The sequence below is a fragment of the Malurus melanocephalus genome, unplaced genomic scaffold (genome assembly GCF_030028575.1).
Source record: "Malurus melanocephalus ecotype Western Australia unplaced genomic scaffold, MMel_1.1 scaffold_1, whole genome shotgun sequence".
NCBI lineage: Eukaryota > Metazoa > Chordata > Aves > Passeriformes > Maluridae > Malurus > Malurus melanocephalus.
In genome coordinates this window covers 9542085-9557628 of record NW_026623233.1, presented here as the reverse complement: position 1 = coordinate 9557628, position 15544 = coordinate 9542085, and the positions used below count along the sequence as shown (strand labels likewise).

Genomic DNA, 15544 nt, shown 5'->3' with positions numbered 1-15544 from the left:
CTCTCCCGGCGGTGCTATCCCCTCTCCCGGCGCTGCTATCCCCCCTCTCCCGGCGCTGCTATCCCCTCTATCCCCTCTTTCCCAGCGGTTCGATCCCCGCTGTCCCGGCGGTGCTATCCCCGCTCTCCCCGCGCGGGGGCGCAGCGGGCCCGGGGCGGGTGCCGGCGGGGCGGCCCAGCGCCATTACCGCGGCCCGGCGAGGCCCCTCCCGCCGCCGGCCGGGAGCGCTTGGCGGGAGCGGCGGGAGCGGCGGCCGGCGGGATGCTGGGGGTGGCGGCGGCGGCGGGGATGAACTGTAACAGGTAGGAGAGCGCTGGGGCCGCCCGCGCCGTCCGTCCCGCCTCCCGCGGCGGGCGGCTGTCGAGGGCGTTGCTTTGTGTCGGCCGCGCCGCTGTCACGGCTGCTGCCCGGGAAAGGCGCTTTCCCGCTGCTCCCGGGGGCGCCGCCGGGGTCGGGCCGGGGTCCCGCTGAGGGCTCGGGGGGCCCGCAGCCGCGCAGGCTGTCCCTGCTGCTCCCCCGGTGAAGTGTCCGTTCCACGGGGAAACTTTCCGCTGGCCCCGGCAGCGGCGGCGAGAGGCACTGCAGGAATCCCTTCRCTCCGCAATTCCTCTTTCGGCGTTCCGCGCCCTCACGGAGCACTGGGGCGGCTCCGGTGCTCTCGCTGCAGGTCGGGGATAACGCCCAGAATGGGGCTCGCATGTCCCGAACGCGGTGTAAGCGCGGTCTGAGCCCAGTGCCTGCAAATGCGCTCTGTCCGGGGCGGGTGGTGGTTGTTTTAAAAGGTTCAAACTAAGTAACCTCGKGTGTTGATGTGAGATTCGTGCTGGTTTATGCATATCCCACAGTTACAGTGCAGTCCTACCTTAGGGACAGGTTAATGGGGCTGGACTGTGCAAAGCAAAGGCTGCTCTGTTCATTGCCCACCGTTTCAGAGCCTCGCCCTGTGCAGTTGTTTCTTGGGAAGAAACGGCCCTAAGTAAACCACTTGGCAAAGTGTTGTACTAATATGACAAAACCTGGAGCTGAGGGAAGACAAAGGAATGATTCTGTAGCTGCTTTGGACTGCAGGTTTGGAATGGCCGCTGGCACACAAACTTTAGCCTGACTAAAGACCACCTTATCTTTCCMACATCCAACTTATCCTGTAGGCTCCTCCAGCTCTTCACCATTCCTTTAGAGAAAAGTGGCAGCTGCAAAGTCAGGCTGAGTTGGGGCTCCAGTGGTGCCATCCTGTGCCAGGTGAGCCAGCTCTGCTCCCAGGGTCAGTACCCTCATGCCCTGCACAGGATCTCACCAGCCTTGACCAGCTTTYGCTCCAGCTGCAGTGCAGCTACATGCTTAGAAAAACATGATAATGTGATTCAGGTGTGCSTAAGTATTGAGGTAACTGTTTTTTCTTCAGACATTCCAAAAGCCACTTGCTTTGCTAGTGGGTGGTGRATGCTTCCAGGCCAGGATTCTTTCTGCATTCCTGAAAGCAGCCGAGTTGTCAGTATTTGTGCCGCCAGCGTCAGTCTGTTGTGACTGCACRTAGCTGTGTGTCTTTCAGCCCCACACAGGTGCTTTGGCTGARCCGCCTCTTCGGCCAGGTAAACAGAGCAATTATGGATTTGGCATCTATTGTGCTGAAGCTGCCAGAGAGCGGGCCAGCTGCCCTGCTGATACATGCTTCCCAGGATATGAGCTAGGCTACACCCCTGGCACAGYGAGAAATTTTGGGACAAAGTCAGACTAGAGCCCACACTTGCAGAAACTTGCAGAGATGAAGTAGCAGGGAGCTTACCTGCAGCAGCGTGTGGCTGGCCAACACACCCCGGGAAACATTGGTGGCAGCAGAGCCATCCAGGGTGCAGGTGGTGGCTCAAGCATCCTTTCAGAGCACCAGGAACAGCCATGCTGCCTCCTGGCCAAATAAATCCTCTTGTGGCTGAGAGTAAGTGTGGAGTCCTGCCGCTGTTGSTGCACCCTGAATAAGATCTGGTTGCCCAGTACAGGCTGGACATGGGGTCTCTTGCCTAAACTAGCTGGCTTCCTCTGTTCCTCTCACCATTCTTTTGGGGTGAATCGCTGTGTGGAGGGCAGGGGGCTGTGCTGTGGTTAAGGAGATGAAGGTTCTGTGCAGTTCATTGTCACTAAAGCTCTGCTCAGGGGAGCAGGACAGGCAGGTGATGAGCAGGACAGGCAGGGCTGCACTTCTGGCAGGGTGGTACAGTGGTGAGAGACTGTGAAATCAGCTTCTTTGGAAAAGCTGTTTCCAAGCCTTCTGGCTGAGGAGGTTTTCTGTAGACAATTCCAGTACACTGAAGTCAAAACAAAGGGGTAAGGCTCTTGAAAGATGTATTTTGATTTCGTAAAATACAAGGAGGGAAAATTAAATATCAGAGTGTTTTGATTCTTTGAGTTWAAAAAAAAAAMCACTAAAAAAGTGAATATTTCATTCAAACCTAGTTTTTAACAAAATGTAAAGTTATCTCAAAGGYCTTCACAAGCTGAAATTCTTAAGGGATTTTGTGTCTTGACTTTTTGGTCTGATTTAGAGAGTTTAAGTAATCTGAGTTTTGGTGAAGAAAACAAAAAAGGAAAGAATGAATGGACGTCTCTCTTCAGATTTGGTACATAGAAAAGCAGCAGACATCTGGCCAATGGGTATGCGCAAGGAAATACTCTCCTTTTTAAACTATTTTTTTCCGCTTTGTTTTATGGAGRCTTTTTGAACTTGAGTCACTCCTGTGGCTTTTGTTTTGCAACTAGAGGAACTTGCAGGCTGGCACTGTCACTTGAACACTCATTATTGAGGCACAGCTTTCTCATTCAGCATCACGCTGGGAGACCGGACTGTGCCCTGRAAGAGGGGAATTTGGGTAAGGACAAATGCGCAGTGGGTCGATGCTGGGTAGTGGTGGGGCATTCAGGATTGCTTGGTGTCCTGTCTGGGGCTTACAGCTCGTTGTGGCAGTGCCTGCTTGCTTTATAAATGTCCTCTGAATTTTGTGGGCAGCTTTTTCAGCTGGTTGTGCTGAACTCATCTTGATGTGTTATTGTTAGAATAAGTTTCGTATGTGGTTCAGAGAAAAGCATTAGCTTCTCAGTTCAGAACCACTGTTATCTTAAGCTTTTGTAGTTTTCTAGAACAAACTGATTTTTTTGTTGCAGCAAGAAATACAGGTCAGCATGCAGCAAAATACTGGACAAAGCCAGCTTCTCTTTGTTCAAAGTGTAACTACATTTGAAAAACTAGAATAGRCTCATTGGATTTACACCTCTTACTCCAGTGTAGACTGTGAAGCTGAAAAATGAGGGCACTTCATGGTGTTACTGGCTTTGATAGGGGACTCTAAATAAATGTGATGCTGCAGTTCCGTCTCAGTTGTAGTGCATAGATYTTTTTCCGAGATCAGGCTCTGTACAGTTGCTGCAGGGGAACTATTMGTGGTCTGCAATATGCAGACAGTGGTTTGCGCAGTTAACAAATCCTTTTTCAAGTTGCAGTAAAATATTTATTATTGGAGCACTTAAGGCAGGCTTTTCAGCTCCTGCGATTGTGGCTTCATGCTGTGTGTCAGGTTACACATCCTGATTTGTCTGTGCTTTGTTCTCCTCCAAAGGCCAGTTCAAAAGTTTTTTACTCTGTAGCATAATGAAGTCTCTTATTACTTTTCAGTATAGGGAGGCTTTAATTATTAGCTGTGCTAAAAGCAGCTTGGTGGTCGGTGGGGCAGTTACGCCAGGTCTTTCCATGATGGCCAGTGCTGATGACAAAAAAAATGAAACTGACAGTCACGTTTTCATAGCCAAAGCCTTCCCTTGTCTAAGCTATGCAGTGTGAACCAAGCAGCCATGTACGTGGTCTGCTCTCCTCGTGGTGTTAGGATGTGTTACAGATCACRTCATCCTTAACAGCCTGTGCAGAAATGCTGGTGCTGGGGCAGAAAGGGTGAAAGGTCCTAATTCAGTCTGACAATTAGGGAAAACATAGCAGGGGACTGTGCCCTGGGGTTAATGCTTTTCTTCAAATTAGGATGCTCCTTTGCAATTACTTCAGCATTTCCCTTCCTGTGGTGTGTAAKTTTTTATGAAAATGCTGGCTTCTGTTTTTTAGCAGATAGAAGGGGAGGAAAAAAGAATCAAGATACTGTAATTTCCTTGGCTGGTTTTGTGTGCCATAGTAAYTCTTTATGTCTAACAGTTTGAATTTGTCTCAGCATCTGGATCCTGTCAGAGATGTCCAGGGTCCGGAAGCTGATGGTGTAGCCAGTGACAGACTATGGGCAAAGTGGACCTCCTCTGTGGCCTGAAACCACGTTCCTGTGCCAAAATGGCATAGTTTGAAGCACCCTAGGGTGCATGAAAAATAGCATTACAACATGGTTGGCACCCAGGAGGAGGTTTTGTGCTCTGTGTTTTTCGTATTGATTGCTTTTCTTTATATTTTAAATAAGTTCTCGAATTCCAGCTCTGATGATCCTTCTTTTCATCACTTTTTGATTTATTAAAAAACCTTRCTAGCCACTTGTGTAGAATTCAATAAGATGGTGGGTCCTTAGTCACGTAGTGCATTTTGGATTGTTTTAGGCACTGCTTGCACTGAAGAACTGAGAGAACACCAGTGGATGGGCTGTTGTCTGAGTAAAACCTAAACTGATGTGAACAGTAGAGTTAAARTCGAGGGTTTATTGCTCACATCGTGGGTGGGGAATTGATGTGGATTATCTGGGAAGCTAAGGCATTGTAATGACTTTGTGAACATTTCCTGGGTGGCCAGAGCAGCATGGGATAGCTGCTGTGCTCAAMATTAAAAGCATTTTCTTATTAATGTATTGTTTTATTGTAGTTGGGGGCACTGGGAGAGACCGCAGCAAAGGAATGTTGTAAAGCCAGCAAATATTTGGGAGGCAGTAACATGGCAAGGTGGCTTCAGTCCAGACCCCACACTGATGTGCAGCAGCTGTGGGATTGATGTGGGGAGAGGGAACCGCGCAGAGAATTAGTTTCAAATCCACCCTGGGAGGGGAGAAAAGGACCTTCATACTTTGCAAGGACTCTTTGTGGGGGCCTGGCCATTCCCACTGGGGCTGGGCACTGCCTGACGGTGTTAAGGATTTGGCTGTCAGCCTCCTGCCTTATAGAACCTTGCATCCCTGAGTCCTCCTTCAGAGTCTCCTGGCACTCTGCASCTCTGATTTGGGAATGAAAAATACAGTTTGGCAGGCGGGTGTCGCCGGCACTGCCGGGGGAAGGCGGCCCCTGCAGATCCGGGGCTGAATTGGCACAGCAGCCTCTGCTTGCAAAACCCTCTGGTTTTCGTGAGGAAATGCTTGCAAATAGGCACGTATTGCTGAGCTTTGCATATGACCACCGTGCTCTTCTGAACTGTGCTGGTAGCAGGACAGACTTGTGTTTCACGGCAGAGAGACCCACATTTGTGCTGTATTCAGTAACTTACTTTTGCTGGGGTTTGCTGTAAGTGGGCTGAGATTCACTTGGCAGCAGCTATCTCGCAGACCCAGCTCTGGCCAGTGTTGGGATTTTGGGATTCAGGACAGACCATCTGTGGGCCATGCCAGGGCAGCTGCTCTTCCCACAGGCGGCAGTGCTTACAGAGACATTTTAATTAAGCGTATGGTTATGCTACAGCCGCCTGGGGTGACCCACACCTTCCCGTCCCCCAACATGCCAGCACCAGGGACCTGAGCCAGCTGAAAATCTATGGTAAGAGAGATTGTTAGATACACAGGTTAAAACTGAGTTTGTCTAATCTGGATGGATTMCTTGATCTTGTGAGTGGCAGTGACGTCGAGGGGAAAGAACTTGGGAAAGGTGGCGATACCAATTTTTGGCAGAAGCATAGATTTGTGTGTGGGTCATGTAGCTGTGGCCCAAAGAACAGTGTGAAAAGCGGGTTCTGTGACAAGATGYTGGGATTTAAAGACAGAGCAGTGTTCGGTGGTCTGGGTTCGATCTGGGGACTGCTCGGGCTGCCCTGGGTGCCGTGTCAAGATTGGGAGTCCATGCTCTGTTGCACTGGAAGAGGGATCACCTGCCTGCAGGTGGTCACAGAAGGATTATCTGGGCAATTTTGCTTTCTGTTGTGGAAAGTGCACTTGAGTACGTTCACTCTGCAGCTTTCTGTGCCCTCCTACTGCCCTGCCTGAAGGGAAACCACCCCGGCAGTGGTTTAGTCACAGTACTCACAGAATTGGTTTGCAGAAATGCACCTTCAAAGGGTTCAGAGGAAGGAAATCCCATGTCCTGCCCCCCTGATGCATAAGTTATGGTTAGAAAGGACACGGAAGAATAGTGACACATCTACTCCCTGTTTAAATCTGCCTGATTTTTGTTGGTATGACAAGACTTCATGATCTGAAGACGTCCATGGGCTAGCTTTCTTTACCCATTGCTTTTAGGTCCCAGAGGAACTGCTGTTTATGCCCACTTGTACTGTCAGAAAAAAACAATTGAGGAGGATACACTGTGAGGTGTTTCAGGCTGAGTGCCACCACGCAGAGACAGAGCTGTGGGACAGCCACAGCACACGTGGCTCTGGCTTGTTCGCAGCCACTGTGCCGYGGAGACAAGGCAGGCGGTGGGAGAGGGAGCTTCACTGGAACTGAAAGAATGGCAGGCACTTCTCTAATGAGACGTTTCTGTAGTACTTTAAATAACCCAGAAAACATTTTTTTTCTGCTTTCTGTGTTTTCTTTTGTGAGTATATGCAGTTGCAAGAGAGAGGCAATAGTCTGATTATATGAAAAAGGGTTTGAAGTGGAGCATTTTAAAGCTGCTGCTGTTAAGAAAAAGCTGACTTCTGAAATCTTTGTTCCTTCATTCATATTTTTTCCCTTTTTGTTAGTCATTCTCAGGAAATGAGAACATTCTTTTGGCTTTCCATGCCTGAGTCACATCTTTTATATATATCTATCTATATATAAAAGTACATTAAAACATCTGGAGAAGTTTGTTTCAGAGAGGTACTTGTTTTGTGTTAGAGTGTCTGAGCTTTAAATGTTTATACACAGTTGGATGTTTCCCGAATTTCCCATACTTCTCTGGTTACAAGGACATGTATATTGCTGTCAGAAAAGCCAAGGGAAATGTGCTAATAACCTAGGGAATATACAAATAACTAAAAGTAAAGCCTTTCAAGAAAGTAAGAATTTGCTATTTTTCCCCCAAAATTAAACTGTCGAAGCAGTTGTTTAAATTGAGTTGCATCCAAACATGTAGTTGTTTAAATTTTGCTAAGTAGTAATTAAAAAAAAAAAGGCGTGAGGAGGAAAATCAGAAACTACCAGTGGCTGTTCTTTTTTCTTTGAAAAAAAAAGTAGAGAAAGGAAGTATTTAAAAGCTTAYTACACCCATCTCTGCTGTTGAGTGGGCTGATGCTCACTGGGCTCTAGCAGTGCTCTGAGTGCATGCTGGGGTCTCCCTGCCTCCCTCTGTCCTCCCACYGGGGTCACACGGAGATCGTGAGACCGCTCTGAAAGGAAAAACAAAAAGCCATGYAGTTTAACCAAAGGCCAAATATTTAACTTTGGTGGGGGAGGTGGTGGGATGTAGGAGAATGAGTAAAATTTCCAACCTTGGTTGTTTAACATAGCTGCACTGAAAATGATGGGAGGCTGGGGATGGTGGGTGCCCTTGGTGTCCTGTGCAGGGAGGGCTGCAGGGATGGCAGTGGGGCATGAGGTTTCCCTTAAGGGGCTCAATCTGCCATGACCACAAAACCTCCAGGTGTTCACAGCAGCTTCTCCTCCCACAGGTTCCATTGAAATGMCCTTGAGTTTATGGCTTGGATACAAAACCGCTCACTGATCAAATATTTTGATTGCATCCTGGCCTTCCTGTTAGTTTCTTTGATCTTTTCTYCTCAGTAGATTATAGCAGACTTTCAAAAGTCTTGTTTGTTGAAAAAGTTGTATAAATATGGTCCTCACGATAGGTGTTATTTAGAAAAGTACTTACCTTCTGGAAAAAAATCTGCCTCCGTTTGCCCCTTTAGTGGGCTTGTTTGCTGTTGTGCATCAAAGAAGTGTGATTTCTGTAAGAGAATAGTAGCTTATTGTTAATTGTTTGTAATAATCTAAAGGCYAGTGGGTCTTATTCTTTTGGCTGATTTCCTGTTCATTCAGACACTGAAGAACTGTTTCAGGTTCACATAAAAAAAATAGAAGCAACTCACAGAGCCAGGATGGTTTCTGGGGTAAACTGAAGGGCTCACAGCCCCGGGATGAATCCCCTGCTGTTGAATTCTCTCAGTTATAATTTCTCTGTTTTCAGACTGAAAAGGCTCCCCTTCTTCGTGGGCATCCTGCTCATATGATATCCTCTCTGAAATGGCTAATGCCATGCTGGAATTTGGATATCTTCAGGCACTGGCCTGAGCTGTCGGGTCACCAGGCTGGGTTTAGCTTTGGCTGATGGAGGGATGAGTTGTGCCGTAGCTTTGCAGTCAGGTGAAGTGAGGGAGGAGGGCTGGAATATTGCTGGTGGTTAGACCTGGTGTAAGCCTAAAGGTCAGAGTTTTCAAACTTTAAGACTGAAAGCCACGTTTTCCTTATTGTCGCATTCAGGATAGGAATTACCAAACTGACCTCTCCAGCCGGACCTGGAGAGGGTGTGAGGGTTTTCAGGGACAGTGGGGTGTTTGATGTGTCAGGGYTCTCAAGGCAAGGCAGGATCCTCCTTGGTGTCAGCTCATACCCAAGGAAAATCTTACCCTCCAGCTTCTCAGACACGTCTGATTGAGTTGAAGATGTCCCAGTCCAAGGGACATCCCTTCCAACCCAAACCATTCTGTGATCCCCTCCACAGTCTGCRTTACAAAGCTACTGCTGGGCCAGGCCTTCATTTTGAAAAGTACAGAGAAAATGAAGTATTGTGTATTAACAAGGCTGCTTCATTTTGATGTGAGTGAAGCTCTTTGTGCTTGTGATTGCTGATGCACTGCAAGGGGGAAATAATTTAGACTTCTTGTGTCAAATTGCATCTGAATCACAAATGTGAAAATCAATATTTTTATCATTACCATGCAGAGATGGGCAAACAGTACAGTTAAGAGGATCCTTGACATCACCCTTGGGAGAATTACTAGCGCATGATAAAATGGCAAAGGACCCAGGAATGGTAATATTGCATTACTGCTCAGGTTTGATGGGAAATCTTTCTGCTCACCTTGYGTTATTTATTCATTTATGAATAGCTTTGTCAATGTACTTGAAAGGGGCATTAAAGAAGTTTAATGCCATTGCGTGATACTGATACCTTTTCAGGGCACTTTCAGCTGGGACAGATTCCCAATGAAAGCAGAATTATAAAATGAGTATTTTGTGTCATCTGAGGTAAAAGTGGTCTAATCATTTTTACCTGATGGGTTTTGATAATGTTTAGCTGTGTGTCTTGATTTTCATAATGGATTTTCTGTTAAGTGCAATAGCATACAGTTAAAAATGTGCAGCAGTGTTACTTCCATGCACATACAAAAAGGCCAAGAGGGAGTTCACAGAAGGGRTGGGGTGGGGCAGATTCTGGGATCTCAGTCACTGTGCCCGAAGCAGCCGCCATAGCCGACACAGCCACAGCGTGATTGAGGTGGTAATTGGCCTGGGAGGTCTTCTGTGGGAAAAAGGGCTCCCTTCTCCCAGAGGAGGAGCTGCACCACTGAAAGCAGTGTTCTGGTGTCCAACACGTGTAGGCATGAAGGGTATTGATGGTAAAAATGTCAAGGAGAGGATCTTTCTCTCGTATGTTGAGTTATGCTCCTTCCTTGTTTTGCATTGCCAGGTATTTACTAGTTGTCCCTGCCACAGTGGGAGGGGAACATAATGAMAAGCTGCTGAGTCCAGATCAATCCCTTTTCATGAAAGGATATGCAAAATGAGCAAGGTCTTAGTTCCAAGTCAAAAGGTTTTCCATCAAATTTGGAAAGAATACTAGATCCACTCTGTGTTCATGGTTTAAATAGGAATGTTCTTGAAGCTGGTCTTGGGGATGCAAGGAAAGAATTCTGCCTGAATGAATTGTAAGGAAATCCACAGCTTAAAAATTTTTTTTTCTTTATACCACAGAGTTCTCAAAATATAAAGTCCATGTTGATTTAAAGTTTAATAAGGTGAAAGCATTGATGCTGTCAATATCCAATATTTCACACTTTGGTGCTGACTTGGTGCTTGAGTGGAAATGTTGCAAGGACATTTAGAGAATTGCATTTACTGAAAGCTTTTTCCTATATTTTTTATGCAATGAAATTAAGAGAAATCAGGCAGGACAAGGAGATAATATTTGTTTCAAGTATTCTTATCTTAAAATGAACATTAAAAATGTTTAAAAAGGACATACTTGCTTTTGAGGAATTTATAGTGAAATGTATCTAAGTACAAATAATCWAGTTAATTTGCTTAGTCTGAAGACAATACAGTGCTGTTCATGCAGAGCCCTTAAGTTAAATTCCAGAATTCCCTCAGGTCAAGTTACAAGTTTAAACTGTAATTTCCTTGAAGCCAGGAACTCAAGTGCATGGACCTGGCATGATAGGTGTTCTCAGGAGGAGCTGGGTTTACTCCTACTATTTGTGGCTTACACAAAGGTTAAGTGCATCTGTGTTCTGTATTCTCTTTATAAGCTTTTTCATAACATACATCTATCTGGCACATGAAATATTTAAACCAACCACATAGGTAAGAAGAGTGGTAGGAGAAAACAGATTTTTTGTAAGTGATTCTGCCATAAATTTTTCCTTAACTCTGTTTATTCAGTACAAGCAGGTATTGCGATAGGATATTGTCTCCAAATTATTATTAGCAATTATCTGGTCAGGCATATAAACAAATGCAGGATGCCCCTTCTGAAGTCTCTCTTCCAAAGCAAGAAATGCACCAACAGAAATTAAGATTTTAAAACCTCAGCGGAAGATGGTGTGGCACCAAAAGCACTGTGGCAAGGGTTGCTTGGGTTCTGCCTGTCAGCTCCACAAATGGTCATTTGCTATTTTTCTGCTGGATGCTGGGGAGTTGCAGCTGCCCCTCRTCAGGATGCTGCATGCCAGAGGAGAAGCTGATGGTGTGGCATGGCACAGCACAGCTGGGGGAGGAGTCCCAAATGGCTCCTTGAGGTGTGGTAAAGGTTACAGACTTTGTGCCGTGTCTGTCCTCATGGGCTTCATGCAAAGTTTGCTCTGAATAAGTAATAAAGGAGTTTAGGGAAACAAGTGGCAGCACCTGAAGCATCCAAGGCAGTGTGGCAGCCTGCATAGTAACAGGGGTGTGGGGGCCCTCCTGGCCACCTCACCAGGTGGTAATTCTGCCTCTCCTGTCTTTTCTGAACACCAGAATAGGTTTTTTTCTTCTGTACCTTATCATTTTTTATTACCTTATCGTGGCATACTAGGATGTTTGATTTCCTAATAGCTCAGGTGTATCCTGTTTCTTTGCTTCTGTAAATAATGCATTTTCTGTGCTAACAAATGCCCTTTTACAGAGGACACATGTCTTCAGTGCTTCATCAACCCGTGCTGCAAACAGTGTCTTTCTCTTCATGACAGAGGCACGATTTTCTGCTGTGAACCAATTGCACTCGTAATTTATGTATGGGGGGAAAAGAGAGGAAACTGCTGAAGTAAGGGATTGTTTGCTTATTCAGTAGTTATGAAGAGTCAAACTGAGCTCAGTTCTAACTAGCTGGCCAGCGTGCTACTGCTTGCTTCCCTAGAGCTCTTTGCATTGTCATTGTCTGCATGACCCCTTACTCACAGTCACTCAGTTCCTTTCAGATCTGCAGGGGTGTGTCATTAACTTCAATAGAAATAGATAAGTGGAACTTTGTGACAATTCCTCAAGACTGTATGCATATAAAAGGGGAGTTCTGAGTTTGATTATCTTCTGCATGTAGTTAGGAGCAAAGAAACTGTATGTTTGATCTCTCACTGTTTAGTATTTCTGATAACATGGGAATTCTAGAGGTGAGTATGTTAAACTGATACAGTTGAGACAGCAAGTTTTTCCCAATTCTCCTCAAAGGCAATTGGAATTCCACTGACCTTTTCAACGGGGCTTGGTGTAGTCTTAAGAGTCCGTAAGTCTGTAAGTTGAACACCAATGGCCAAATAAGACAAAATACCTGCTAATATTTGGRAAGTAGTTCTGTCAGCTTTGAAACCTGGCTTCTTTGTCTGAGCTATAGGGACAAACCCATCACTATTTTGACTTAGCTTTATCWGGATGGTACAGTAAGGTCAGCCTCATAAGAGGAGGATATTTTCCTAATCTCTGATTTCTCATATTTAAAGAAGGGTAGTTGGTTGTTAGACAGATGGGTCCAACATACCCAACATGGCCAGTGTCACATCGCTGTGTCTGCAGATAAATGCCTTTGGCTGARGTTGTCATACATTGGATTTTACTTCTAGCAAAGTATATTTTGTATACTTTATTTCTTGTTTTTGTAAATAGTAATTAAGGCTGTTTCAGCTTTTTTTTTTTTCATTCAAAAGACCTGAATTTAATTTAAAAAATGATCATTGTACTACATATATATGACTCTATAGAGTTATTACAGTATTTTTCAACAGATCTCTGCAATACCTTTTTTTTTTCTGTAATCAGATTTGCATAGTTTGGCAGATGGCCATGCAAATGTAAATGTGTGCAAGAAAAAGGTCGGAAAAGCAAAGAGAGTCACCATCACTGCAGGTCTGGTTGCTCAGAGAATGGAGGCCAAATGACAGTTTGGTTTCAGTATTATGCAGTGGACTGTTAAGAAGTTGTGTATTAACCCAGTGTATGCTAACTGGTATAATTTAATTTATATTTTTAGCCCAGTAGCCACTTGKCTGATGACCTGCATGTTGTTCTTTGGTGAAAAGTGGTTACAGATTGGTAAGCAAGGAGGTTCCTGTTCACAGGAGCTATTGTGAGTCCTCAGTCACACCTCTCTGGGGTGTGACTTTTACCGCAAGTGAGTTGTGTTCTTGAAAGGGAAAGAGCTTGGGGTTGGCAGTGGAGTAACTGGTGGAGGTGGGTAGGGGTTGGAGTGGGATTGGTGTCTGTGGAACTGTGGGATTTGGGGTTCCTGGTGACCTACCCGAGAGCAGGTAGAGGTCCTGGGCATGCATGGGTCTGCTCTGAGGCTGGTGGTGTTCTGCAGTGGTTAAATTTTGACAAAGTGAGAACACCCTTTSAAGAAAGCAAGAGCAGAGGAAAAGTGCTGTGCCTTGTAGCAGTGGTTAGTAAATGATACACATAAATTAAGGGGCAGCAGGGAAGTTGCATCTATAGGTCAGCTTGTTCAAGAGGATTTTAATAACTTACGATGTATCACACAAATTGTGGGGTTTKGAATCGCCTGTGGCTAGGCAGTTCAGTACTGAAGACGTTAAAGAAGGGAGGTGAAGGTAACACTTGCAGTATCGAAGTTGCTGTGGTTTCTAAGGTGGTTTCTAAGTATTTATATTGCTTGCTCAATGTTTCTTGCCTTATTTGGGGTTGTACCARTACTTCTCAATGATATTAGGAGCAGCACGTTGGAATTTAATGGTAAAAACAGGATTTCTGTTAATTCAGCATCATCCCCCTCTTCCCCATGAACTAGACTTGATTCTGGACAGCTATAATGATTTATCCATTAAGTTGCTGAAATCATAGTCTCTGTGAATGTTGTATTGTATTTGCATTCCTAATTAATTTATGCTGGTGATTTCTGCTGAGTGCTGAGCACTTGGTTTGGCTGCTCAGAGCTATCTGTTATTATTTCCTTTATAAACACTTGTGAAGAAGCCCGTTTCTGAAGAGGATAGTTAAAAGAAAATGTTGGTTAGAACAGATTTGCTGCCCTGGCAGCAACAGTATCAAGTACATTTGATATTAAATAGATGATTTTGCTACTACTTTTGCTTTCACACTGCAGCAGTCCCATTGGAGCATCCCAAAAGTCCRGAGGGTGGGAAGAGGGAGTGCTTTAATTACAATGACTCCTAAAAGCCAGTAAAATGAGGAAGATAATTTGGCTGCAATGGGATTTTTARAAGGGGCAAGCATTTTTAGATACATTTTGTTTCAGTTAACAGTACTGGCAGATTTCATTTAGACTATAAGGAARTCTGATTCCTGTCCCACTTTCTGAACAATAAAAATGTTGGTGGTTTTCAGGGACACGTTGGTAAGTTTATATGCAGTTTAGGGCTAGGCTTACACTTATGTATGATGCTACTTGGTGGGATAAACATGGTCAGGCACATGCACAAAAGGATGTCTGTGTTTAATTAGGGTAGAGCACAAAGCATGGAATTCATGCCAACTGTTGGAAGGCTAAAGGTAATTTAATGGTGGTAGGATTTATAGCAGGAYAGATCACCTACCATAGTTTTTTGGGGTTTTTTAAGTATCTCGTCAGGGTAGGAAGAGTTTATAGTGGATTGGTACTTGGCATCATGCTGCTGCAGCATGTTTCATCTCACCCAAGAAGCTGTGAAATGGGCTATGTGTAAACTGTGTCTCTGAACTGTGWTTTCAAGGAGATGGCAGCTTGCTGAATGTCAGAGAGCAAGCCAGGAATGGTATACAGATTTTCTTTTTGTTGTTGTTTGTTTGGGGAAAAGAAAGCTTAAAAGCAAACACACACAACCAGCAAACAAAACAAAGGAAGCCTTTGCTTTCCCAAATGTGTTGTTCTTCAGAACATGAGCAATGAGTTGGTGTTGAACTGGCATTCCTTATGGTGGGGAAACAACCCCTGTTATTCCTTAGTGGTGTCTGGTGTACAAATCCTTTGTTTTTATACTCTCAGTTACAGGTTGATTGGACTGATTATTCTCTGTTTGGGAAGTTTCCCTTGAGCAGTCTAAGCATACATTAATGATTGGCCTGAAGATAAAGCCACCTCCTCCCTTAGCAGAGGCTGTTGTTCTGATCCTTTCAAAAGCAGGGTATTTCCCAGCTCCYGTTTGGAAGGTGATGGCAGCATAACATGGTCCCCCAGTAACATTCATCCCTCCCTTTGGGCAGGTATGTGCTATTTGGCATGGCTGGCCTATCTTAATTCCTTAAAAGTTAATAAAACCATGTGTTTCTATTGTACTCTGCCCACATGCAAATAACACATTTATAAAGATCTCCATAGCTGAAAGGAATTCAGTGAAAAATACTGTGGCTGTTCTGGCCACAAGGAAACTTTATCTTCAATTCTCTTCCCTTTTGCCTCTTCCAATATATGGTTGCTATTCCACCTGGCGCTGGTGATTAAAGCTGAGGGCTGATTTAATTTTTAATTTTATTTTTAATATATTTTCACATTAGTTGGCTGAAAGTCATGGACATGGAAAATACAGAATTTAAAGGAATTTTGGGCCACTTTGACCATGTTTTTGAGAACATCTGATTTAATTTCAAGTTTTAGATACAGGATACTTCAGGGTTATTTAAATCTGGATAATTAAAAGGCTGCTTTTCTGTAATGAACCCAGGAAGAGAAGGCAGTGCATTACAAGTCCTATTTTGGAAACCACTGAGCATCTGAAGCTGTTCTCATTCATGTCAGCAGAAGTTCAGAAACATTT

General features: G+C 44.8%; 1 protein-coding gene across 1 annotated transcript in view; it reads left to right on the top strand.

Moving 5' to 3' along the window:
* Window positions 1-190: 190 nt before the first annotated feature.
* LIMS1 (LIM zinc finger domain containing 1) overlaps window positions 191-15544 on the top strand; it is a 66842-nt gene continuing 51488 nt past the window's right edge. Inside the window, exon 1 of the mRNA XM_057363867.1 lies at window positions 191-302. Coding sequence (XP_057219850.1) covers window positions 262-302 — 41 coding nt within the window. The 5' untranslated portion in view covers window positions 191-261. The remainder of the gene's footprint in view (window positions 303-15544) is intronic.